Source organism: Sorex fumeus, unplaced genomic scaffold, assembly GCF_029834395.1.
Source record: "Sorex fumeus unplaced genomic scaffold, SorFum_2.1 ptg000122l, whole genome shotgun sequence".
Taxonomy (NCBI): Eukaryota; Metazoa; Chordata; class Mammalia; order Eulipotyphla; family Soricidae; genus Sorex; species Sorex fumeus.
In genome coordinates this window covers 12,745,749-12,770,858 of record NW_026606179.1, presented here as the reverse complement: position 1 = coordinate 12,770,858, position 25,110 = coordinate 12,745,749, and the positions used below count along the sequence as shown (strand labels likewise).

The following is a 25,110-nucleotide window of genomic DNA, read 5'->3' as shown; positions in this document are numbered from 1 at the left end:
CCCGGCATGTACCTGACCCCCAGGTGTTGTGTGCAGGGTCTCTGAGCATCACTTGGGAGCTCCCGAATTAACGTTAGGAAAGAGGCCCCTCCACACTCTGTGTCCCTTCAACACTAACAGGTATTACAGGCCTGCCCTCCTAAATATATACAAGTGTGCAACTGTTTCTGTTAAGCTCCCCTTTATTTCCATGCCTCTCCCCAGGCAGCCTTCTCTTTCTCCTCCCATTTTTGGTTTTGGGCCCACACTCAGTGATTCTGGGGCCCTCCCCATGGTGGGGGTTGGTGGTCTTGCTACCCACCTCCAGCTTGGAGCCACAGCTGAGACCTGAGCCTCCCTTCTGTGGTGTCAGAGGGCTCCCAGTTCATGGGCCCGAGCAGCTGGGCAGGTGTGGGGACCCTTTATTGAAATGAGATGCAGGGGTCTGTAATTCATGCTCCAGAGAGTCCAAATCTCAGCATGTCTTGGCAGAGCGAAGGGATTGAGAATGAGTGGGGGGGCTCCCAGACCCCCAGAAAGTGGCATGACCAAGTCCCAGCCAGGGGATGGCTCCCTGGGTGGGACCAGGGACCAGGAAGTGCCGAGTGTCAACATTAGGGGCCGCCCAGGAGGAGGGCAGAACTGAGAGGGGGAGAGAACAGAGAGATGGGCACACTGCTGGGCTTGTGCCCATTCACAGGCCGCCCAGACCATGCCCATAGCAATGAAGAGGACAGCGGGCAGTGCCTCAGGGCCCTGCGCAGACCGTTCTCAAGGCCCCGGAGAGGTGGGGCCATGTGCAACCGTTTCACAGCTGCCGCACACCACTTGGTAGTGTGGAGATCCCCCACCTCACATGCCTCGGGTCTGGCGGCAGCACACAGGGGCGCACCCATAATGCCTTGGCTGCGTCTCTGCTCTGGGCCAGGCAGGAAGCTGGAATCCAACACCCTCTGCCCCCACTTGCTCTTGGGTGCTGCCGGGGCAGAAGCACAGACCCTACCTCCAGGCTGCCCTCAGAGCTTCATCCTGTCACAGCGGCATCTTGGCTTCTTACACACCCCAGGGTGACATTGGGCAGGCGGCCAGGTGGGCTCAGGAAAGCACAGCAGACTGCAGGCCTCGGTTTCCCCTTCAGCCCAAGGGCCTTCAGCCTTCCTCCTGGAAGTTAGAGAAGCGACATCACGTGTCTACACTGGGGCATCCTCAGGAGCAGCATTGCATGGCCTTCCATCCTGGGAGGGGACTCTGACCAGGCAGGGGCTGGAGTGTGTAGCCCCCACCTCAGGCCCGCCCCCCTAGATCCCCGCAGCGCATGCTGCAAATGTGCTGCCAGGGACTGGGTGTGCAAGTTTCGAGGGTTGTAACTGTGGCTTGGGGGGGCCTCGTGTGTGACCTGCCACATGTCTGCTGCCCCAGCTAGTACTAGCCACGAGGCAGGACCTATGGACATGGACACGCTGTGGGAACCTGTGAAATGAGCTCAGGGCGGGAGCCGGGGCCTTGCGCCTGCCAGGGTGCACCCACACGCAGACCACATCCTGGCCCCCAGGACACTGTTCTAACAAGTATCTCCCCCCCCCCCCCCCCCCAGCCCAAGCCTGACCCTACAGCTCCAGATCAGATGGGGTGAGGGCCTTCAGGGTGCTTCTGTTTGTGCAGGTGGGGTGAGGCGTTGAATGCTGAGGCTGGGGCAGACTCCTTGGCGCTTAGCATCTGGGGCCGCCAGCGTGAGGCAGGGCCAAGCCAGTTGGGGTGCAGGGGAAGAAAAGTCTGTCTCCTGCTGCCTCTCCTTCCCTTGCCTGAGGAAGCCCTGAGGAGGAGTGTGGGTCGCAGGCGGTGAGACCCACGGGGCAGACGCCTTTCCTGTGTCTGCTCTCAGCCTCCATGTCGCCTGGGCTCCGGTGCCTGGTTGGGTGTGTGGCCCAGTCGTGATGACACCGTGCTGGAGTAGGGGTGGAAGTGCAGTTTTCCATCGTGCTGCCACTGTTTCTCTCCTTTTCATTTTATTGATTGTTTGGGGGGATTCTTTTGCTTTTTTTTTCTTTTGCTTCTTTTGGGTCACACTCAACGATGCATAGGGGTTACTTTTGGTTCTGCACTTAGAAATTCATCCTGGCGGTGCTCAGGGAGCCGTATGGGATGCTGGGAATCAAACCTGAGTCCACTGCGTGCGAGGCAAACATCCTATCCACTGTGCTATCGTTCCAGCCCCTGGGGGATTCTTTTGGGCTACACTCAGGCATACTCAGAGCTGACTCCTGGCACTGTGCTCAGGGGTCACTCCTGGTGGGGCTCAGGTGGCCCTCTGGGGTGCCAGGGATTGAACCCAGCTCCACCATGTGGTAGGCAAGTGCCCTTCTTCTGTGCTATCATTCTGGTTCCTCTTTGGTGTATTGGCCACGCCTGCCAGAACTCTGAGGTTCCTCCTGGTTCCTTGCTTGGTGGCAGCCATGTGGTGCTGGGGATGGGACTGGCCTCTGCAGAGCCTGAGCTCAGCTCGGAACTCTCCAGTCGCCGAATTCCCTCTGATCCCCCCATGAGAAGCAGGTGACGCTTCCACGGCTTCTTCCTGCTGCAGTCTCTGCCAAGTCTGGGCTGGGACCTGGGGGGAGATGAGGCCTGGTGTGTGGGCGGGGTGCCTGGCCTGACCTTTCTGTCCCCCACGCCTTGTGTAAGAGCAGCGTCTCTGGGCCAGCGCCTGCTGGGGAGGGCAGAGGGGAGTCTGCCTCTGGATTTGGGGGAGCCCTGCCAAGCTGCATTCCAGAAACCCTTCGCCATCCGCCTCCTTGGCACAACCCAGCTGGGGTGTAGCCAGTGGCCACTCAGGACCCGGCCGGGGGCCAGTCACTGCCTGTCGCATCTCCGGGGCCAGTGGGACAAGTGGCCGATGTCAGAGGCGCTGTGGTGGTGGTGAGCATCACGCTCCAGGGGCCTGGGGCTCGTGTGGGCCTCCTCGGGGTGCTGCCACCCCTCCCCCCACATCCATAACGCTCAACGGGGGAGCTTGGCAGACCTGGCAGCAGACGCGACACCCCAGTTCATGTGAGAGTGGCTTGAATTCAGGCCCCAGCTCCCTGCTGCCCCAGGCTCACGTGGCAGCACACAGGCCCCGGCCCATCCCCATGCCCCTGACCCCCACCCGCCTCCCCACGTGGCCTCCACCATGGCCGTTGCAGCAAGTGCAGGACGAAGACCAGCAGGCCTGTGCCTGCCCACAGCTGCCTGGGTCACTGTGAGATGCCAGTGCCCGGGGCACCGCCCTGGCTGGGTCAGGCCAACATGATGCCGTGGTGGTGGCTACCAGGTGGTAGCCCGATTGTCACTGTTAGGGCCATGCAGTCCTGTCCTTGCATCCCCTGGACTAGACCCCCAGAGACTGAGTCACCGAGGGTCGGGGAGGGCTGGGGTCTGGAACCAGGTTGATCCGCAGCTTCCTGCCCTTCTCCCCACTTTGGGGGAACTCACAGGTCCCACGCAGTTGCCCTGAGTGCTGTGGGAGTCCCCCCACCTCATTAGTGATAGGGGCAGATGAGGCCTGACCTGAGCCAGGATATTTATACTCTTCATTTCTCTCACATTGCACGATGCTTGTGGTTTGGGCAGTGGAAATAGTAGCTTTTGATTTGGGGGTGCCACTTCTAAGCCCACAAGGGACTTCCAGTACAGAACTATGACCTCCTGCTCACCTGGCAGAATGGTTTTTTTTCTTTAAGAAATGGCATTTGAGGGCCCAGATAGATGGCCTGGTGAACTGAGTCAGGCCTGGCATTGCAGAAGGCCTGGATTTTATCCCCATACTGCAAGTCCCCCCCGGGCACAGAGTCAGGAGTCACCCACGGGATACCACCTGTGCTGTCCTCCCCCCAAATTCTCACCTTGGGGCCAGAGCATTAGTACATACAGCAGGGAAGGTATTTGCTTGTACACAGCTAAACCAGTTTGATCCCCAGCATCCTTTATGGTCCCCAAGCACCGTCAGGAGTGAGCAGAGCCTGGAGTAACCCCTAAGCATCACTGGGTGTGTCCCTCCAAAAAATAATCCTCACAGGATCGAACACCCCACAAGTCCCAGCCCCCCTCTTGGCTCTTCATTTGGCCTCTTCTGTGTGGGGTTCATGCCTCTGTCCTCCACTCTTTGGCCCCCGTTCAGAATAAGCCATTGCCGAGTTGCAGAGGGGAGCTGGGAGCCGGGCGCTGGGGTGGGGTGTGCAGTGTGGCATCCAGGGGAAGGTCGTTCTTCGTGGGACCAGCCTTGGTGTCAGGGGCACCAGTATGGCCAGAGCCGATGAAGCCAAGTTGGAGACGCTCAGTGGTACAGCATTTGCCAAGCTGGCTCGAGGCCCTGGGTTGCACCCCTGGTCTCGTGTGACCCATGGACAGTGACAGTGAAAATAAAGGAGGGGGCTGGAGCCATAGTGTAGTAGCTCAGGCGTTCACCTTGCACATGGTGAACTGGGGTTCGAGCCCTGCCTGGAGTGATTTAGAGTGCAGAGTCAGGGGTCCCTCCCCACCTGAGCCCCCCACCAAAAAAGACCCTGCAAAACAAAAAAAAAGAGGAATTGAGGCGGGTGGAGGGAGGTTGTCTTGGCCCAGGTGATGACTGGGTCTCCTGCTGTGTCCAGTCTCACTGGGTTCCTGACAAGAGCTCTGAACCTCAACTTTGAAAAACCTCCACTCACCACCCCACATCGGTGGCCGTCTATCCTGGCTTCCCGGGGGCTGCCCGGCCCATTCTCCCCTGCCAGCTCCTCTTCCCTGGAATTTTCTCTTATTCTGGTAAATAACAACAAAACAAAATATATCACTCTTAGCACCACTCCCTTTTTGGTGTGGCACAGGGCCTGACCCCGGCCCTCAGCACGAGGCAAGCTCATCACACTGAGTCACCTCTGCGGCTCGGAATCCTTTGGGGGGGCAGGGGGTGATGCTTGGGCACCCCACACTGGCTGGGGCCCAGTGGTCACTCCCAGACGTGCTAGGGGATGGTGGTGCTGGGGATGAACTGGGGCTCCCCCATGCGAAGCCTGTGCTGCTCCCCCCCCCCCCGCCCCGCCCCGTGAGCATCTCCCTAACCCCTCTTGCCCCTTCGTAAATGTCCACTTGAACCACATGACACTCAGCCACATGCTGCTTAGCAGCGGCTCCTCAGAGTGGCCCGGGAGGGCAGTGGGTGGGGCCAACGAGGTGTTGGCTGTCACACCCTGTGACATTCTGACCCTGACAGAGTCACATTTCTTGGGTGGCAGCATCGGGGCTGCCTCCTGACTTCCAGCCCTCCTTTCCTCTGGCGTCCTCTTGCCCCAGCCCCCCCAGGACCTCAGCCCCCCATCACCTCCTCCTCTGGGTATCTGTCCACCCTGTGTCGTTCCCCCCCCCCCCCCGTCCCCTTCCTCTCCTGCAGTCCCAGGGACCCTGCTAGGTCAGCTGACTGCTCCATGTACTCCTGTGGGTCCTGCCATCCAATTCAGTCATACTGTCCACCCTTCTCGCCACCCAGAGTCTGCTGCGGGCACCCTGGGCCCAGGAGGGGCTTAGAATGAGCCCTTTGCTCCGTCGAGTTTTCAGAGGTGAGGGAGCCACGGCTGGTGGTACTCAGGGGACTCTGAGGTGCCGGGCATAGACCCTGGGCCTTTTGCCTGCAAAGCCTGTGCCTGGCCCCGGGTCCTCAGAGTCAGGATTGAGAATGAAGGGGCAGAGTGAGTGATGAGGACCGGTCAGCTGGTGGGACAGTCGGGCTTGCATCTGGCATTGGTGACCTCACTGTCCCTGGCGGTCACCTGGCTGTCCCCTCTGGAAACTTACAAGTTTCATGTAGAAGCAGGACAATCCCAGGCGGAGGCATCTCCCCTGCCAGTTAGGGAACACATGTGGGACACTGCACCCCCAGTGTGACAGGGCGGAGCGGGGGTGGGCGTTACACTCGCCACGAGCAGTGACCCATCATTTCTGTGCCTCTTAAGGACATAGCACCAAGAGCAGTCCCGGCCACATGACTGCCACCGTGGTCCAGTGTCCCCGTCATCCCAAACAGGAGCTCTGCCCCGGCCACAGCCCAGCTCCTCTTTCTCCCCTCCAGGTTTCGGGCCTGATCTGTCGATCAGTTCCTATGCTAGGACTTTGCCCATAGCAGGTACCTCCTGCAAAGGATCGGGTCACCCGTTGGCCTTCTGTATTGGGTCGCGTCACTCTCTACGCGGTGTTCTCCCTGCATGCCCTGATTGGGAAGGGGCCATAGTCAGTTTCCTGTCCTGCACCTGCCCCTTTCCTTCTCCCTTTCCAGCTTGCTCCGTTCATGGGCTCCCGCACTCCAGTGCGATGCGAGCACCCTTGGTTGTGGGGCCGGGCTGGGGGTGTGGGACATGTATCTACCTCAGCGCCTTGACTGCCCCTCCCCCACCCCCGGTCTCCACCTCCCTCTCAGCCAAGGTGGCCTTTCTTACTGCAGTTTAAAATGAGAGTCTCCTGGGGTGCCATGCTGGTACAGTGGGGAAGGTGCTTGCCCTGCACGCAGCCCACCCGGTCTCAGTCCCCGGCATCCCATACAGTCCCCTGTGCACCTCCACGCGTGATTCCTGAGTGCAGAGCCAGGAGTAACCCCTGTGGCCCAAAGACAAACAAACAAACAAAAAAAAAAAAAAAGAAAAAGAGCAACAGAAACGCAAGTACTATCATGACCTCCTGTCATCTCTCACTGCTTTGAAAAATCTCTCACCCTGAGCACCCCAACCTCTGTTCACATTGATATTGATGTTCTATAAAATTTAGAATTTTGTGGGGTGTTCGAACCCAGGTCTCATTTGTACTCACATGCGTGGTCCCAGTGAGGCCCCAACACCCACCGCTTGTATTTTGATTTATATTTGGGGCCTTTCCTGGCGATTCTTGGCACGCTGGTGCTGGGGGCGCTCACCCTGCCCAGCTTGTTCGTCCCCCGTGAGTGGAGAGGTCTGTGGTTTCTGCCACGGAAGCACACGGCTTTGTAGTTCTCATCTTCTTTACTGCCGGAACATTCTCGTCCTCCCAGAGGGAGACCCAGTACTGGTCCCCCACCAGACCCTGTTGCCTCTTATCCACTGTCTACCCTCTGGGCCAGCCTGCTGTGGCCACTCCTGGAAAGCACAGTCAGGATTCAGGGCAGGTGCCCCTGCCTGCCTGTCCTCCTCCTCCAGGCTGCCTGCTCCCTCTCTCTGCCTGCAAACGCTGAACGTCTTGAACATCGCTAGTCCCTCCTGAGTACAGGTCACTTCCTGGTGCCTTCGGTGGGGCCCTGGGTCCTGCCCCCAGGAGGCCTCAGCCTGGGCTTGTCACTGGCCACTGCGGGGGGGGGGGGGGCACTGGTTATGTTTGGGGCCCCTGCCACTCCTGGGAAGCTCCTGATCTTCAGGTCTTTGCCGGGACCAGCTTTTGTTGGTGTTTTGTGACAGGGCGCTGGGGCCCAGGGCAGCGTCCATGTGCTCTCCCCAGCAGTGGAAGGGTTAGCCGGAGAGGGGGAACATTGCCTCCCAAAGGCGTCTCTGAGCATGTCTGAGCATCGCAGACCCTGCCCTGTGGTTTCCACTAATGAGGGGTTGTTCAGATGTTTTTGTTTTGGGGGTCAGGGAGTGGAGGGAACTGCACCCAGTGGTGCTCCGGTGCTCCGGGCTTTCTCCTGGCTCTGTGCTCAGGGGACCGTATGGGGTGGCAGGGTTCAGACCCGGGTTGGCTGCGTACAAGGCAAGGTTCCGAACTGTCATGCAGTCTGTCGTTCCTAGCTCCAGAGTGTTCAGATTTGGACACTCTTGACGCCTCGTTTATTTTTCTGGCGTTTGGATCACTCTGACCGTGTTCTGGGGTGTTGGGGCTTGAACCTGGGGCTCAACCTTGCAAGCCACAACCTCCAGTCCTGGAGCCCTCCCCCTGGCTCTCTGCCTGGCTTTTTAATAATGTGTCCAGGCAGTTCCGGCTTCTCTGTCCAGCCTTTGCCACAGCGTTTTCAGAGACTCTAGGGACTGGAGAGACAGCGCATTGAGGAGGGTTCTCCCCGTGCGTGTGGCTGACCCAGGTTCAATCCCCAGCACCCCTGATAGTCCCCAAGCCCTGCCAGGAGTAATCCCTGAGCACAGCTGGGTGTGGCTCAAAACAAAACAAAAAACCTGGGGGCTAGAGCAATAGCACAGCGGGTAGGGCATTTGCCTTGCACATGGCCAACCCAGGTCTGATTCCCAGCATCCCATATGGTCCCCTGAGCACCACCAGGAGTAATTCCTGAGTGCAGAGCCAGGAGAAACCCCTGTGCATCGCCAGGTGTGACCCAAAAAGTAAACAAAACAAAACAAAAACTCAACCCTAACCTAGAGCCCTGGCTGGCACCGGGTGCACCCCCGTCTGCTCTAGCCTGTCCCGCAGTGAGCACTGTGTAACCGTGGACTTTAGGGTGTCAGAAGGCCTCTCAGAGCCCCAGAGAGGGGCTGGCATGGACATCACAAAATGGGGATGCAGAGAGAGTGGAGCGGTCACAATGCTGGCCTGGCATGCAGCGACCCTGGGTCAGACCTTGTCACCACTCATGCTTCCCTCGGTACCCCACCACGAGACTCAGGAATCACCCCACATCCCAGCTGTTGTTCCTTTTATTTCATGCGGCTCTTTCGTCTCATTGGGAAAAGCCCACATTGCATTCTCTCTTGTACATGTTTCTTTACTTTTCATAATATTTATTTTAGTTTTATGTTTTTATTTGACTTTTTGAGTCATACCCAGTGTTGCTTAGGGGTTACTTCTGGCTCTGTACCCAGGAATCACTCCTGGCGGTGCTTGGGGGACCATATGGTATGCCGGGGATCGAACCAGGGTCGGCCATTTGCTAGGCAAACGCCCTACCCACTGTTGCTCCAGCCCCTTGTAATACTGACTTTAAAAAGAAAAAGTGAGGGTGGCAGATGAAAGCGCTGGTTAAGGCTCTTGCCTTGCATGCAGCTGACCTGGCTAGCTGACCTGGCTAGCTCGCCAGCACCACATGGTCCCCCAGCATCACCAGGTGTGACCCTGGCGGCCCTCAGCACCATTGGGGTAGCCTGGATAATCCTGCCAACCCAGGAATTGTTCCCCCAGGCTTCCTAAGCACTGTTTGAGAGCACCCTCCCCCCAAAAAAAAGTCTTGGGTTTGGTGGTAGAGCTCATGGCTGGCAAGCACTGGCCCCGGGTTTGACCAGGCCACAGCATTGTCCATGCTCCTAATGCCAACTGTGACGCCAGAACATCACAGTGTGTGGCCATCACAAGACAACAAACCATGATGCCCCTTTCCCGAAGCGGAGAGCAGCGGCGTGAGTGGGCTCTTGGCTGTGGGTTCCCCTGCTCAGAATACTGTTTGGTGGTAGGGGAAGGTGGTTTTTGGTTTCGTTTTCACTGGCTTTGTTTTAATGGCTACAGGGTAGTGCATTGGCCCTAGCGTATTGTCCTCTGAGCTGACCAGAAGTGATTCCTGGGCAGAGCCAGGAGTAAACCCAGAGTACCACCAGTTGTGATCCTGAAACCTAAAAAAAGAAGAAGGAAAAAACAACTGTTGATTCACTTTAGAATCCTATCCCAGATCTGTCCTTTTCTTTCCACAAACTTCAGTGTGTGTTTAAAAAAAAAAAAATATTGGGCCATAGTCCAGCGGGGAGAGCATTTGCCTTGCACGTGGTGACCCGGGTTTGATTCCCAGAATCCCAGATGGTCCTTTGAGCTGGCCAGGAGTGATTCCTGAGCTCAGAGCCAGGAGTAACCCCTGAGCATCCCAGGTGTGGCAACCCCCCCCGCCCCCCAAATAAAATAAAATCTGTATTTTCTGCCTTAACTGCAATTGCATCATCAAACCCCATACAAGTTGAAGCCATTCAGTGTCCTCTGGGACGTGCCTTCCTACACAGGTTTTGATGTGATTTGTTTGGGTTGGGGACCCCACCCGGCAGTGCTCAGGGCTCTGGGTTCTGTGCTCAGGAATCTCTCTTTCCGGTGCAGGGGATCGAACCATGCCCTCAGCCCATGGAGCTTTTCAGGGCAGGAAGCTGAGGGTGCATATCCAGGCATAATGGATCCAGATGGGGCAAAATTGCTTTGAAAAAGTTGCAAATTTCTACAAGTAGGGCCAACACAACATAGATAGTTCTTTATCCAGCTTCACCCACTTTCAATTCTACCGCATTTCCTGTTTTTCTTCTCTTTCTCTTTCCCTTTCGAGGGCCAGTGGTGCAAAAGGCTTTCTGCTGGCTTGTCTGTTTCCTCATCTGGAGAGGGGGTCACCCCTGAGCGCTGCGGCATTTGCACTGTATCTCCCCAAACCCTGAGAAGTGAGCCACCCTTTTTCTTGGGTGTGTTTCTGAGGTCGCCTGGGCCACAGAGATGCTGATACTGGTTCTGGGACCAGGGTCTCTCGTTGTTGCAGGAAGTGTCTGCCCTCCCCGTCCCCATTCTGGGACCGTCTCTGCTGCAGTGACGCGTGGCGTCGAGGTGGCACATCACTTTCCCTTCCTCCCAGCTCCGCTGTGCTCGGCTTTCCCTGACTCTGCAGGGTCCTTCTGGGGGCACCTCCCTTCCCTGACTCCAGGGTTGGGGCCTTGGAGCATAGTCTCTGACCTGCCACCGCTGGGGGATGTTGCTGTGGGCAGATGATGAAGGGAAAAACAATCAGCAGCCGAAGAAAGTGCTCCAAGGTTAGAGGAACCTAGGAGAGTGCGTGGGAAGTTGCAGGAATGCCGAAAACACAGAAGTGACTGTGGTGTGTGTGGAGGGTCCCCCCACCCTCCCCTGCCGCTGCCTGTCCCAGTCTCCTTGCTGCTTCTCCCTTGCCTGAGCCCCAAAGCACCTGGGAGAGACTCGAAGATTAAAATCCGACTGGCCCAGAGAATCTGTGACCTGCACTATTCTGTATGAGGGACTCGGAGACCTGAATTCTCTCGGGGTCCCAAGGACCCAGCCCTGTTGAGATGGGTGAGCCCAGCCCCACACATCCTCCAGAAATGCCCTGCTCCAGGCTGGAGCGATAGCACAGCGGGGAGGGTGTTTGCCTTGCACGCAGCCGACCCAGGTTCGATTCCCAGCATCCCGTATGGTTCCCCAAGCACCTCCAGGAGTAATTCTGAGTGCAGAGCCAGGAGTAATCCCTGTGCATCGCCGGGGGTGACCCAAAAGAAGAAAGAAAAAAAAATGCTCTGTTCCTATGTCATTTGCTACAGAATGTCAGAACCCATTTATTACTTTTGAAAATGGTGTTACTTCCCCCTCCCCCCTTTTTTTAAATTCCTTTTCGTTGCTGTTTTCAATGACTTCTTTTCTTTTGTGCTTTAAGTGACTTTATGTTGTTTCAACGACTTGCTTTATACACTTGATTATGGTGAGGGGCAGGGCGGGTCTTGCTGGACCCTGGGCTTGTGGTTCTTGCCCACTTGGCTGTGGTATGCCTGGTATCTCCTTTACAGAACGGTGACACGGTCTCGCTTGGTGCATCTCCGGTGGTGCCAGAGATTGAACTCGTGGCTTCGTGCTTGCAGAGCAGGCGCTTGGCCACCCACCCCTTCTCTCTCCACTTTAGTATTTTGAGCCAGAGGGTTTGAGAACAGCAGCCACTCCCAGGGCTGGAGCACATGCTTTGCATGCCTAGAGGCCTGGGTTTGATCCCCAGCACCTCCTGGTCCCCATGAGCACTGAGCCAGGAGTAGCCCCTGAGCACTACCTAGTGTGGCCTCAATACAAACACAGCCGCTGTCCTATCGTTACCAGGTGACGTGTCCTCGGATAACTGCACCCTGCTCCCACCTTGTGCAGCCTACATCCTGCCCAGCTGTGCATGGTCACCGGCGATTCAGCGAATCTTCTGCATGCATCTTCCCCAGAGGCAGACAATGAGTGGGGTGCACTTAGTAACCATAGGGCTGGGGGCGTGGACTACAGCTGTGAGGAGAGTGGTCAGGGAAGGTGCGCTTGCTAAGGTGGCAGAGGGAAGAGGTCACGTGGTCATTTGGGGAAACCACGTTCCAGCTCAGAAACAGCCCAAGCAAAGGCCCTGTGGTAGGACAGGGCCTGGAGGCAGCTTGTGTCTCGGGAGCACATTGTGTGAGACAGACTCCCTAGGACGGTTCTGAGGATGGTGGGAAACCACCAGGCAGTGACTGAAGAAATTCAGGTGTGAGATGTGTTTGAGAATATTCGGTCTTTTTGAGCAAATGAATGAATGATCTTCCTGGGTTTGGGAGGTATCCACAGTGGTGGGGGATGGCCAGGAAGAGGCCCCCACAGCCCCACCATGCTGTGCCTTTCTCCCCCTCAGAATGAAGTGGGATCTTGGGAGAACCTGCCCAGGTTAAGGAGCCTGGCCTTGGGGCTCCATGACATGGCTGTGGGGCTTTGCTGTCAAATGGGAGTGATGGTGTGGGCCCACCCTGGAAATGACAGCGCCCCGAGTCAGTGGGGGCCTGCTCAGGGGATGCACTCGATGCGTGGGGCCCTGGGCTTAGGATTCCTTTCCCTTTTGGGGTGGGGAGGGGAGCAGGGGGCTTCCAGGTGGTGCTTAGGGGCTGCCACTCCTGGGCAGGCAGGCTGCTCTGACTTAGACCCTCAGGCTGCACCCACAGTGCTCGGGGGATCGAACCGTGTGCGTCCAAAGCCAGCACTCCACGCTGTTCCGTCTCTCGGCCCCACTCTCATTAGAGTCAGGAGGGGTTCTCAGGGAGCAGGGCCCGTGCCATCCAGTGGTTAGAAAGTCACACGGTGTTTCTGTTTCACACGGCTTTGCCGATGTCCGGTTCACAGGCCTTTCGGGGGCTGAAGACGTGGGGTGGGAGGATAGCACAGTGAGGAGGGCACTGGCCGCGTACAGGACTAAGCTGGGTTCTGTCCCATCGTCCCATGGGGTCCCTTGAAGCGCTCCAGGAGTGATTCCTGAGCTCAGAACCAGGAGGAAGCCCCAAGCAAAACTGGGTGTGGCCCCCAGACTAAAGTGAAGACCGCTCCTGTGGGTTACATCCACCTGGGGAGCCTTTGCCACCCAGGAAACAGCCCTTCTTTCTTAGCCGCCCCCTCCCCCCTCTTCTCCTTTCTCTCCCTAAACTTGCCTCTTGGCTGCTCCCCTGAATACAGTCAGAACACCAGAGGTGTTTTTCTCAACGGGCACCTGGGTGGTTTCCAACTCAGGGTGCTGGGAACATTCTAGAACATGTCAGCACATGAAGTTATGCTGAGTAGCCCCAGGCGCAATCGGATGCAGGTGGATGTTAGCTATGGCCCACAGCACATGTTCTGGAACCTTCTCCTGGTGTCTTGGTGGGTGGCTTCAGTGGGGCAGGAAGGAGGATGGAGGGGTGCCCGCCTGGTGGTCCAGGATTGGGATCACGGCGATGGTGTTACCCCCCAGGTGGCATTCTGCATATTGGTCTGTTGTTTGCCCTGATTGGGGGTGTGGAGGGGGGGTAGTTTGGCTCATGGGGGTGCACGGTGGTACAGGGCCCACCAGTCCTTGTGGGGTGTCTGCCCGTCTCCCGGGCCCGGGTCACCGCCCGCAGAGATCAGGCTCCACGGTGGCCACTGCCTTTCACCGACTCCCGATGCCCTCTCTGAGCCGGGCCTGCCCGGCCCCTCTCCGGCCCCTCCCTTACAGCCCGGTTAGCCCCGAGCCGTCCCTGGGCGCTGGAGCTTCTGCAGCGGCTTCTGCAGCGGCCGTTGGGCCATGTTTACACCCGCCCCGCGGTGCAGACTGCGGGTCTGTAAGCTGTAAACGCGGCCTCTCTTGGCCCGAGATAGCGATCGGCTTCCGCCTTTGAAGAGCGGCGGGAGGGCGCGGGGCGGGGCCTCGCGGCCGGTGACGCCCAGGTCGCGGAAGGACGGGCACGTGCAGAGGTCCTGGGGCCGATGGGGGAGGGGCCCGCGGCCCGTGACGTCCCGGGACGCTGATTGGACGGGCACGAGGAGGGCGGGGCCTTGTGACCGGATTGCGGAACTGGGGTGGAGGATATTGGGGAAGGAACCTGGTAGGGCCGCTGGGGCAGGGCAGGCGCCTGAGAGGTGTCGCTCCCATCAGGCGGGCTTCTGAGGCCCAGGGGAGCTAGCCAAAGCCGCGGTTCCAACACCCAATCCTCTGAGATTTATTGAGGACTTTTTGTGGGTTTTGTTTTATTTAGTTCATAATTAATATTACTTTGCAAGGGGTCAGCCACTCCCAGCAGTGCTCAGCGACTGTTCCTGGCTTTGCACTTAGTAGGGACCCCCCAGCGGTCCTTGGGGATCCTACGCAGTGTCAGGGTTCGCTGCACGCCCCATACTCCCTCCTGCCCTATTTGTTTACTCATTTCTTTTTTGTCTTCTTGGGGTCCCTCCCAGGCAGCTGTCAGGAGATGGGGAGGCACAGGAGATTCTCGGCTGACCAGGTGTCAGCTCAGTGCAGAGGCCCAGGGATGTGGTGCTGGGCTACCCGGGGTCACCCTGGTGGTGATGGGGGACTGTGTGCCAGGTATGCTCTTTAGCTGCTGCACTGTCTCTGGCCCCTACACAGGTGGTTTTACCAGCAAGACCCGGGCGTGCTTTGCCTGGTTGTCTTTCCTGTACAACCTTAACCTTGACATTCAGCTGCAGTGTGTTGAACCCAGCTACTGTCTGTACAGCTGTCATGGAGTTCCAGAGAGAACGCATTCCCATTACCCCCCCCCCCCCCCAGGCCCCTTACGGCCCTTTCTGCTTGATGTTTCCCTCCTGCCCCCTCACCTCCCACGCTTCTGCGCTGCACAGCCTTTTCCCCTCGGCTGCACTTGGCCGTGAACCTCGCAGCCGGAGCTCTTGCATCTGGCGGCTCAGCTGGTGCTCAAGTGTGGCTGCTGTCAGCCCCCTGGCTGGGAGTCCTTGCCCTGCGCGGCCGAGCTGGGTAGTCCTTGTAGCTTGTTTATTATCCGTTTCACAGCCCATGGGTGCCTGGACTGCTCCCAGGTCAGGGCTTCTATGGGGAAGGATGCCTAGAACATTTTTTCTGGAGATATTTCTGCAGTCAGACCTTCTAGTTCTCTTAAAAATGCCAGAGTGCTGTTGCCGGGTCAGAGACTAAATGTGTGTTTAGCTTGGGTTAATCCTGGCGTTCTACTGTCTTCTGGAATGAGATGTCTGCTCAGGGCCATTCCAGGGCCTTGTGGCAGCTCAGTGTGGCCAAGCTGCTGGGTCAGTAGACATTCCCAGTCCTCTTAGACGGTTCCCTTCAGCCTTCCAGAGTGGCTGCCACAGCACCAGCCATCACCCCCGAGCTTCACACCCATCTTTCAGGCAACGAGAAGCCGGGTCAATCATCTTTCTGGTGGTATTAGGCTCTCTTCACCAAAATGGAAAAATCTTTCCCATACCCAAACTCTTGGGCGGGGACATGACTATGGGGCACTGACGTGCATACTATCCAGCAAGCAGGGCAGGAGCATTGCTGGGCTCCGGGCAACTCTGTGGCTTCTCAAGCCATGGAGAGGCTGTGCAACTGGCGTCCCAGCCATAGCCCCAGAAGGAAAATGAAGGAACAGACTTGCGGGGGGGTGGGGGGGGAGGCGGGGCCAGTTCTAAAAAGTCGTTCTGGGCCAGTAGAGGCAGAACGGTAACAAAGAATTGTCCCTTTGGGCCCTTCCCAGAACTACCAGTTCAGAACCTTTTATTTATTTGCTGGGGCAGGGTGAGGGTGTGCTACCAGGCCCTACAGTGTTGGGGAAGGACCAGGCCACTGCAGTGGTGCTTGGGGGCCTCCAGGGCTGGGGACCGTGTGGTAGCGGGGATCACACTGGGCAGGGGCATGGGCAAGGCGGGTGCCCGACACATTGCACCATCCTGTCCAGCCCCAGAAACTAGGTCTTTCATTGATGTGCTTTGTTTTCATTTCATGCCCACACCTGGCAAGGCCCGGGGGCTACTCCTGGCTGTGTGCTGGGGAGTCGCTCCCGGCAGTGCTCCGGAGCCTCACAGGGCCTGGGAGTGAGTGAACTTACACAGTCCACGGAGCAGCATGGCTACCTAAAGCAGCATTGCATGGGAGCCTTCCGATTGGTTATGGTTATGGGTGGCACCACGTGCGTGTGGGTCAGAGTGGGCCCTGCATGGCCTCTCCTAGCTCTGTTTTGTAGCTTCCTCCTCAGTCTGAGATGGCAGGAGACCCGCGTCAGGTCAGCTGCATCCTCTCTCCCACCCCATGCTCTCGGCAATCCTTCTCGGGATTTCCCATTAAAAAAAAAATCGACCGTTCTCTCGAATGCTCCAGTGGTACAGCCACGCATGCGGGAGACCCCAGGTTCGAGCCTCCAACCTGGGGAAGAAAGGAAATCCAGACCTTTGGAGATGCTCGGTTTTCTCCACAAGCTTGTAGCTCTGTAGCCGCATTTCGAAGAACAGCGAATGGCCAAGAAGGGGCAGAGGAAAAAGGCACAAGCGAGGCTCTTAGGAGCCAGGAGCAAGTTTCTTGCCAAGCTGTTAGAGTTCTTCTAGTGCTTGCTTTTATGTCGTTGAACGGGTTCCACGGCAGAGGAGCGCTGAAGGTCACTGGGAAGAAGAGATGGTGGAGGTCCTCATTGCTCTTCATATTGCTCATTCTCGTCCCCTGAAAGGGTGTGGCAGCAGGGAGGGGGAGGGGAACTAGCCATACTTCGCTGCCTTCCGTTCTGGCTCAGCGTTCTGGCTCAGCGGTAGGCGCCCAGGCCTCTGGCCACACCCACTGGCCACTTCTCCTGGGCTTTGCGTGAAACAGCCCTGACAGGTACTCCGAATGCTCTCACTGTTGTGAATGAAGCCCGGGCTGGACTGGAGCCCTCACAACTCGGACCCCTTCACTGTACACCCTCGTGTAGCGAACAACAGGGGCAGCTGTCCAGGGCCCTTTGCGTCCACAGCCCAGGGGCACTGGTGCTTCCATTAAGTTACATGTGTTAATTTCCTGCCACTGTATAAGGCCACACACACACACACACACACACACACACACACACACACACACACACACGACCTCTATCTTCTGTTATTTGTAACAGAAGATAGAGGTCTTCTTTTTTTTTTTTTTTTTTGCGGGGTGTGTGTGTTTACTTACAGTGTGCCCCACCCACCCCACCCCTGCAGTGCTTCTGACTCTGTTCAGGAATTACTCCTAACAGGGCTCGGTGGACCATGTAGGGTGCTGAGGATCGAACCCAGGTTGGCTGCATCCCGTGGTTCTATCTCTCTGACCCTCCTCTTTTTAAGATCAGGTGTCCAGAATCAAGGTACCAACACTGCAGCCAGATCTGCTTTTGGCTGGGCACAGTGTCCCTGGTGGTGGCCATGGCTCCGACCTGTCCTTTGATGTCACTTCAGCCTATTTAAAAGCTCATGGTGGGGGCTGGGTGGGTATGGTATTTGCCTTCCACGCAGCCGACCCCGGTTCGATTCCCAGCATCCCATATGGTCCCCCAAGCACCACGAGGAGTGATTCCTGAGTGCAGAGCCAGGAGTAGCCTCTGTGCATTGCTGAGTGTGACACAAAAAGGAAAAAAAATACAAATAAAAGCTCATGATGGAGTTCCTCTGCAGATGTGGCTGTCTGGGCCTGAGTGATTGATAGAACAATTGGGAGGGCATTGCCTTGCATGCAGCTGCCCTGGATTCAATCCCTGCCTGCATCCCATAAGCGTAGAACTAGAACTAATCCCTGAGCACTACTGGGTTTGTCCCCAAAACAAAAAAGTTACCTCTCAAATAATAAAATGAAGAACACGATTTTTGAAAGAAAAGGTGAAAAGTTACTTCCGAGGGCAGTGCAGCAGGAGGGACAGTGGCTTTGTGCCAATGGGTTCTCACGTGTCAGGATGGGTCTGCACCCACCACCAGGGTTTCCTTCTTGGCCCCAGGACCCGAAAGGGGCTGAGGGATCTTGCACGCGGGCTCCGAGGAGACCCGCAGCCCGCCACAGCGCCCCCTTGTGGCTCGCCGCACAGCTGCCGCTGCTTCTCCAACCTGAACTTCCGGTGCAGAGCCCGGGTCTGTTGTGGAGTCTGGGCCGGCGGACCACGTGAAGGGTGGTGGGGGGGAGCACGGGCCTGGGAGTTACGTGGCGCCGCGTGTCCTTGTCCCTATGGGGGTCGTCCCGGTTGGATGGGATGGGTCAGAACTGGGTCTTTCATGCTGACTCAAAGTGGCTTAAACAGGACAATCACTTTGCACTTGTGACCCCTTCCTATTTTTATTTATTTTTTGCTTTTTGGGTCACACCTGGCGATGCACAGGGGTTACTCCTGTCTCTGCACTCAGGAATTACTCCTGGCGGTGCTTGGGGGACCATATGGGATGCTGGGAATCGAACCCGGGTCAGCAACATGTGAGGCAAATGCCCTACGTGTTGTACTATCACTCCAGCCCCACCCCTTCTCTATTTAAAAAAAATTTTAATTTTTTTAAATTTAAAAATTTTTATTATTGGGGCTGGAGCGATAGCACAGCAGGTAGGGCGTTTGCCTTGCACGCAGCCAACATGGCCGACCCAGGTTCGATTCCCAGCATCCCATATGGTCCCCCGAGCACCACCAGGAATAATTCCTGAGTGCATGAGCCAGGAGTAACCCCTGAGCATCGCCGGGTGTGACCTAAAAAGCAAAAAAAAAAAAATTATTATTATTTTTACATTTATTTAGCATTCGGGCTTCCTCCATCAGTGTTTGGGGACTGCACCCTGTCCAGGCAGCCGTGCAGCATTGTGGCTTTGAACCTGGGCCTCCTGCATATAAAACATGTACTCTGCCCTCAGAGCATCAGCCAGCCCCTTTTCACAGAAGGATTTTTCACGTGGTCCCTGGTATATCACTAACACAGGAGTGCAAATCAAACATTTATGCAGAGGAACTGGTAAAGGAATTTATCATACGGGACCCCGCGTTCAAGTATGTGACCCCCAAATGGGGTTGCAACCCACAGTTTTAAGTAGCAATAGTTCAGCAGGGAGAGTGTTTGCTTTGCATGCGTCTGACCTGGATTGAATCCTGGGCATCCCAGACGTCCTCCCACTGAGACCCACCAGGAGTGACTCCTGGGCTCAGAGCCAGAGTAAGCCCTGAGTGCTGCAGGTTTGGTTCCCCACCCCCCCCAACTCCCCCGCCCCACTCACAAAAAAAAAATGTGAAACTGCTTTCAGCACCCCAGGCTTCCAAGGGTTGGGGTTGGGATGGGGTGCGGCAGGGCACCTGGGGGCCAGTCTGGAGTCTGCGCTCCCATCTCCATGACCCAGCTGTTCCGTGTGACTGCCGGGCAGAGGAAAAGTGCTTCACATTCTCCTGCAACCCAGCTCAGAGCCCCTGTACCATCCTGTCTGCCACATTTTGTTGGCCCAAAGCAGCCCAAGTTAAAAGGCTGGGAGTCTCGAGGCCCGTGTCTCTGCTAGAGGTCGTGTCTCTTGCTAGGGGGGCTGACTTAGAGGCTCTCTGGCCTCCTTTGCAGTTGGCCTCAGTGACCTATTTTCCTGGTTCCCATCACCGACCTGTTGGTGATCCACTGAATGTGGTTCTGGCTCCACTGAATGAGGAGAGAGCCCTGGACAGGGGCTGCAGGATATCTAGAAGGATAACCTTATTCATGTCTAATTGTGCTGCAGATAATGGAGAAACAAACCATGGCTTCAGCTGAAAGAATTGCAAGGTCTTAAGACTGGAGAGGAAGCGATCACAGCCTCGGCCTGTACTCTCAGCTGTCCACGGGCAGGTGTGCTTACCTGCCTTGGGATGTTTGTCTCCTGATGGCAGAGTGGCTGCCACAGCGCCAGTCATTTCAGCTCTGTTCAAAGCTGGAAGCAGGGAGCCAAGAATTTCTCTCTAGAGAAGCTCTGTCTTTAACCCTATTTTCCAGACTTCCCTGGAAGTCTCACTGAGCAGAATCCAAAACTGTAAACTTTGGCTTTTGAGAATCCTGGCTATCTCCGCTGCCAGGAGGCTGAATCAAGGGAACAGGAGGCCGCTGTCTCAGCCTAGTCCTTTGTCTGCTGTGCCAGGGAGCACAGAACTGGATTGTTGAGCCCTGGGCCTCTGATGGGCAAGGCCACACCGCATTCCTGCCGTGGTGCATCCTTCCAAAGCTGCATGACTCCAGCCCACAATGTGTTTGGTTCTGTTCAGGTCCCCGCACTTGGACCCGCAGTGTCACACACTGACTTTTGTGCTGACCGCAAGGCTGCCTCTGTCCCTTTGACTCCGTCCCATCCACTTAAAAAGACAGTCCCTACTCCCGACCCCTGGCTTGGTGGCGCCCTCAGAGCTGCACCCCAGAGTTTGCGAAGGGCTGGCTCTGTGCTGTTCTGTCCATGTGGCCTTTGGTGAGCGTCACCCACAGGCTTGGCACTGGATAGCACTGCGGGCAGGTGGGTGTGGGAAGCATCTGGAAGCTGTCAGCCCTTCGCTCAGAGACCCCCAGAGGGCACCCCTGGCTGAGTCGGGGTCAATCACGGGCACTGACCTCCTCCATGGGGCCTGTGCCTCAGGACATGTGGGCGCTGTGTCATTGTCCCTCCTGGCCCCTCCCTCGGGCTGGCTGCCAGCCCGCCAGCCCTGGCCCTCTGGCTTTTTATAGCATTCGGGCAGGGATGGGCGGGGTGAGTGTGGCGGCTCCCTCCTTCCTGAGCCTCCTGGGGGTCCTCAGCTCATGCCTCACCAGGGCCTCACTGGCGACCCAGTGGGCCAGGCTGTGACAGGCAGACCCGGAGCTCGGAGCTGTGGCCAGACTCCCTGCACTCCTCTGGCATGCACCCCGGTGGCCCAGTCCCTGTACACCTCTGGCCCGGCCCTGCGTCCTCATGCATCGCACAGTGAGCACAGACGGTGGCGGGCCATGCAGGAGGACGCCAGGGCCCTGGGGTCTGCGGCACCTGTGGACTCCTCAGGGCCACGTTCAGTTGTTTTATCTCCCCTCTGAGGAAAGGGCTGGCGCGATGGTCCCCATTGGCTTTCCCCCCAGGACTGGCCTGTCCATGGGGAGCCTCGCTGAAGGCCGTTTCCCATGGCTCCTGGGGAGTGTGCACACTTGCTCCCTCCTCTCTGCAGACACGGTCCTTTCTTCCACAGACAGCTCCCCCATAGGCAGACCCTGCCCTTGTGTGGGGGTGGGGGGCAAAGGCCACCAGGGCTCCTGCCGGTGGAGGTTAAGGTGTCTGGGATGGCTCAGTGGTACAGCACGTGCCTCGCAAGCACCAGGCTGTGAGTTCAATCTCCAGTACCACCCACGTGCTGGTTTGATCCTAGTGTATCAGCCTCATGGTGTCCCCAACTTTCGGCAGGAATTAGAGTACGGAGTGTCTGGTGTGTGATGAAGGACCAGTGTGACGGGGTGGCCAGCCTCGACTCGGGTCCCTGCCGAGCAGCTGCAGCCTCTGTGTAGGGCTGCAGGAAGGGCTGCCGTGCCCATAGCAGGCCAGCCCCATGCCAGCAGGCTGTGGTCCCAGACTCTGGATTTGCAGCCCAGAGGCCCTTGGAGATCCGCCTTCTGGCGCCAGAGGGCAGCCCTGGGTGTCTTTTCCCACCTGCTGAGTGTTTGCATTTTTTTTTTTTTGTGCCCTGGTGATGTTCCCAAGCAATGAAGGCACTGAAGCAGCATCTTGTGCTGGTGTGAGGTGTTGAGAGATGAGATTCCCCATGGCTGGACACGGTCCCCGCTCCAGGCCCTGTATCGGGCCACTTTTGCCCGAGTGTCAAAGACGGAGTCACCTGTGCACACTGCCATGTGCTGCAGTGGGGGTGTGGGGGAGTGCCGGGAGCGTATGTGTCGATGTGCATATGTGTATGTGTTGGTATGTGTGTGCATTTGTTGGTGTGTGTGCATGTGAGGGTGTGTGTCGGCATGTTTGCACATGATGGTACGTGTGTATGTGCATGTGAGGGCATATGTGCGTACATGTGAAGGTATGTGTGTATGTGTGCATGTGAGGGTGTGTGTGTGATCATACGTAAGTGTATGCATGTAGCTGCGCATGAGGGTATGTGTGTATTTGTATGAATGTGAGGGTATGTGTTTGTACCTGTGTGTACATGTGAGGGTGTGTATTGATGTGTGTGTATGCGTGTGTATCTGCATATGAGGGTATGTGTGTGTTGATATGTGTACGCGTGTGCATGTATCTGTGCATGTGAGGGTGTGTGTGTTGGCGGGGTGTATCTGTGTGTGCAACCTGCCAGATGTGACAGCTCATGTTGTGAGTGCGTGTCCTTTAAACTCACTGCTGCTCCCTCTCCCACTCTTTTCTTGCTTGTGGGGGAGGACACCCCCCACGGTGCTCAAGGGTTGCTTCTGGCAGAGCAGGGGGCCGAGTGTGGTGCTGGGGTGGAGCGGGAGGAGAAGCGCCTTCCTGGGCAGGTCGTGAGTCCGACTCCAGCAGGAGCTACACGCACCCCCCCATCCCCCCTCCTCACCCCATTCTCCTTCTCTCTGCAGCTGGCTCTCGAAAGCACCCTCCCCCCGTCCCCAGCCGGGGGCCCCGTGTAAAGCTGGAGTGGACGCCCCCCTCCTTCCCTTCATGATCCGTTCGTAGCTCAGGTAACCAGGCCGAGACCCCCACTCGGCCCTGCGTGTTCCGGGACCTTCCCTGGTCATCAGAGCCCCCCTCACCCCTGCTTTCTCCTTGCTGGTCCTTCCCTGGGCTGGGGAGGGGTGGGAATGGGGGGGTGCCGTAGGCTGCAGGAGGCAGAGGTGGGGGCCTGCCGCAAGCATCTTGGGGGACAGTCCTCGCATTGAGACTGGAGGGTCTAAGCCAAACTCCCCCACAGTGCTCCTTCAGAGTGCCCCTAAGCATCTAGGGACAGGGGAAGCGGGAAGCTGGGCTGGGGGGAAACACTGCGGGTGCTGAGAATGCTCTGGGTGCTTCCGAGGTCACATGTTCGTAGTAAGACACATCCTCAGGGAGGTTTACTGACCCCCTCCCCCCAAAAAGACAGGCATTCACAGCCTGAACGGGTCAGGGGTGAAGGAGTTCTTTTGGGGGCCTGTGTGTTTGGGGGTGGGGGGCGCTTGAGGGGGGCACCTCAGCTGAGTCGAGGGGCCAGGCCGGCCGCCAGGGTTGGGGTCAGGGGCCAGGGCAGGAGCAGCTGTTTCAGGGCAAGCTGCCCCCATCCTTGTCTCCAGCTTGCCTGCCAGCCTCGCCAGCCTCCCTCCTGCCCCTTTTCCTTCCTGGGAGCCCACAGGGCCCTTCCCAGCCTCCAGAACCTGGGTGCAGCCGCCCTACCCACTGTGTCCTTTGCACCCAGCTCCCACCCACTGCTCCAGGCCAGGCCAGGGATGCCGGGCAGCCTGAATTGGGCTGTGAGGGCTCCCTGGGCCTGTCCTTCATCTGGGGGCTTCGCCTCTTGGGGTGCCACACGTGTTCAGGGCATCTGCACACGTCTCCACGTGGCGGGGAATCGTGGGCGTGACCCGGCTGGGAAGGGCGCAGAGGCCCCCTGGCTGGCCAGGGTTGGGGGGTTGGCCCTGGGTACTGGGGGCGGGGTGTGCCTCCCGCAGACTGACCTTGTCCCCTTACCCCCGCCGGCCGCCCAGTGGCGATGGATGATGAGGACGGGAGATGCTTACTAGACGTGATCTGGTGAGTGACCAGCACCCCCTGTCCCGCCCCTCCCCCCAGCCTGTCCTGGCCATGCCCCTGCCCCCTGACCCCACCTTAACCAAGTGCTGCCCCCCCTCCCACTCAGTATCTGTCCCCCATTCTCTCTTCCAGTGACCCCCAGGCCCTCAATGACTTCTTACATGGATCCGAGAAGGTGAGTGCCAGGGCCCCACGGGCACCTCTGGGTGGGGGGTTGCGACCAAGGCCCTGCACCCAGCACATACATGCCCTCCTGTGGTGGGGGGCACCATGCAGGCCCATGAGAAGAGCCAGGGCAGGGGCCGGACCAGGCACCCCCTGGCCTGCATGAGCCCGGGTCCACCCCCAGCACCAGAGCAGAGAGGAAGGTGGTTTGAGAGACAGTGAATGGGGTACAGTGTGGAGGCGGCTCTGTGGTGTGGCCCGGTGGCCTGCGGGTCAGTCAGGAGGAGCAGGCGGGGCCAGCCGAAAAGGGACACTCAGCCTGGTGGGGGTGCCTGGCCGGCAAGAGCCTCGGCATTGTGAGGGTGGCAGATGGGGGAGAAGATGGGAGGGTTGGATTCAGAGGGACCTGGGCAGGGGTTGTGATCCTCTCCCGCCCTCAGTAACGCAGTGCTGCAGATCTGGGGGTCTTGGACTGGTCCTGCCCACATGTGCAGGCCCAGGCTCCATGAAGGCCTGTCTGGTCCCCTGGCCGCAGGCCTCCATGAGGACTGGTGGGGTGGGGATGCACCCCCCCACACCGTGGGTGGTCCCTTCAGGGCTGCTGGACCATTGGACCATGCTTGGGCACAGGGGGGCTGGAGTCCCAGAGTCGGGGTCTGGGATGGTGTCCCTCTGCACCCTGGATTTGGGCCTGAGCACTGGATGTTTGCAGGGAAAGGGGTTTGGGAACAGGTCGGGGAAGTCGAGGCCGGGTTGTGAATGTCCCCATGGGGAGTTGAGAAGGGCACCTGGCGGGAGAGGAAACTCAGGGGACCTCCGCGTGACCAATGTTTGATCACTGGGTGCCCCAGGAACGAGCCTTGGCTGCAGGCCAGACCATGCTGCTGGCCTGGGAGGGAGCTGGCAGGGAGGTGCCCGGGGCTTGTCCTGCAGGGTCCAGCCAGGTCCTGGGGCTGAAGCAGGTATGGGGGCGGCTGGGGGCATCATGGGGGCATTGGGACTTCCCATGAGCCACCGTGCTGTCCTCTGGGGCTCTTTTGGGGGAAGTTTCCTGACACCCCCTCTCCTCCTGCCTTGTTTTGCTTTTTGCCCCTAAGAAGTCTCTGGCCCGAGCCTGGCCTGCCTGGATGACCTTTGACCGGGGTGGGGGGGGGTCTCGTTGCAGCTCGATGGTGATGACCTCCTGGATAACCCCGGGGAGCCCCAAAGTGCCTTCTATGAAGGTCCTGGGGTAAGTGCCCGCGGCGCCTGGCATGCTCCAGGCTGCCCGTGCCGGGACACCCCTGCAGGACAGGGCTGCCTTGGGGCTTGGAGGACCACAGTGGCCTGGAGGGTTGAGGTAGACCCCAACTCTGGGGTTTGCTCGGGGACCGTGGGGGTGGGAGGGGGTGCTGAAGTCCTGCCAGCCTAGCCATCAT

General features: G+C 58.0%; 1 protein-coding gene across 1 annotated transcript in view; it reads left to right on the top strand.

The window, feature by feature from the left end:
- BICRA (BRD4 interacting chromatin remodeling complex associated protein) overlaps positions 1–25,110 on the top strand; it is a 47,944-nt gene that overhangs the window by 8,101 nt on the left and 14,733 nt on the right. The window contains 4 exon segments of the mRNA XM_056136223.1: positions 22,384–22,485; positions 23,482–23,527; positions 23,660–23,702; positions 24,858–24,923. Of these exon segments, the coding sequence (XP_055992198.1) occupies positions 23,487–23,527; positions 23,660–23,702; positions 24,858–24,923 (150 nt within the window). The 5' untranslated portion in view covers positions 22,384–22,485; positions 23,482–23,486.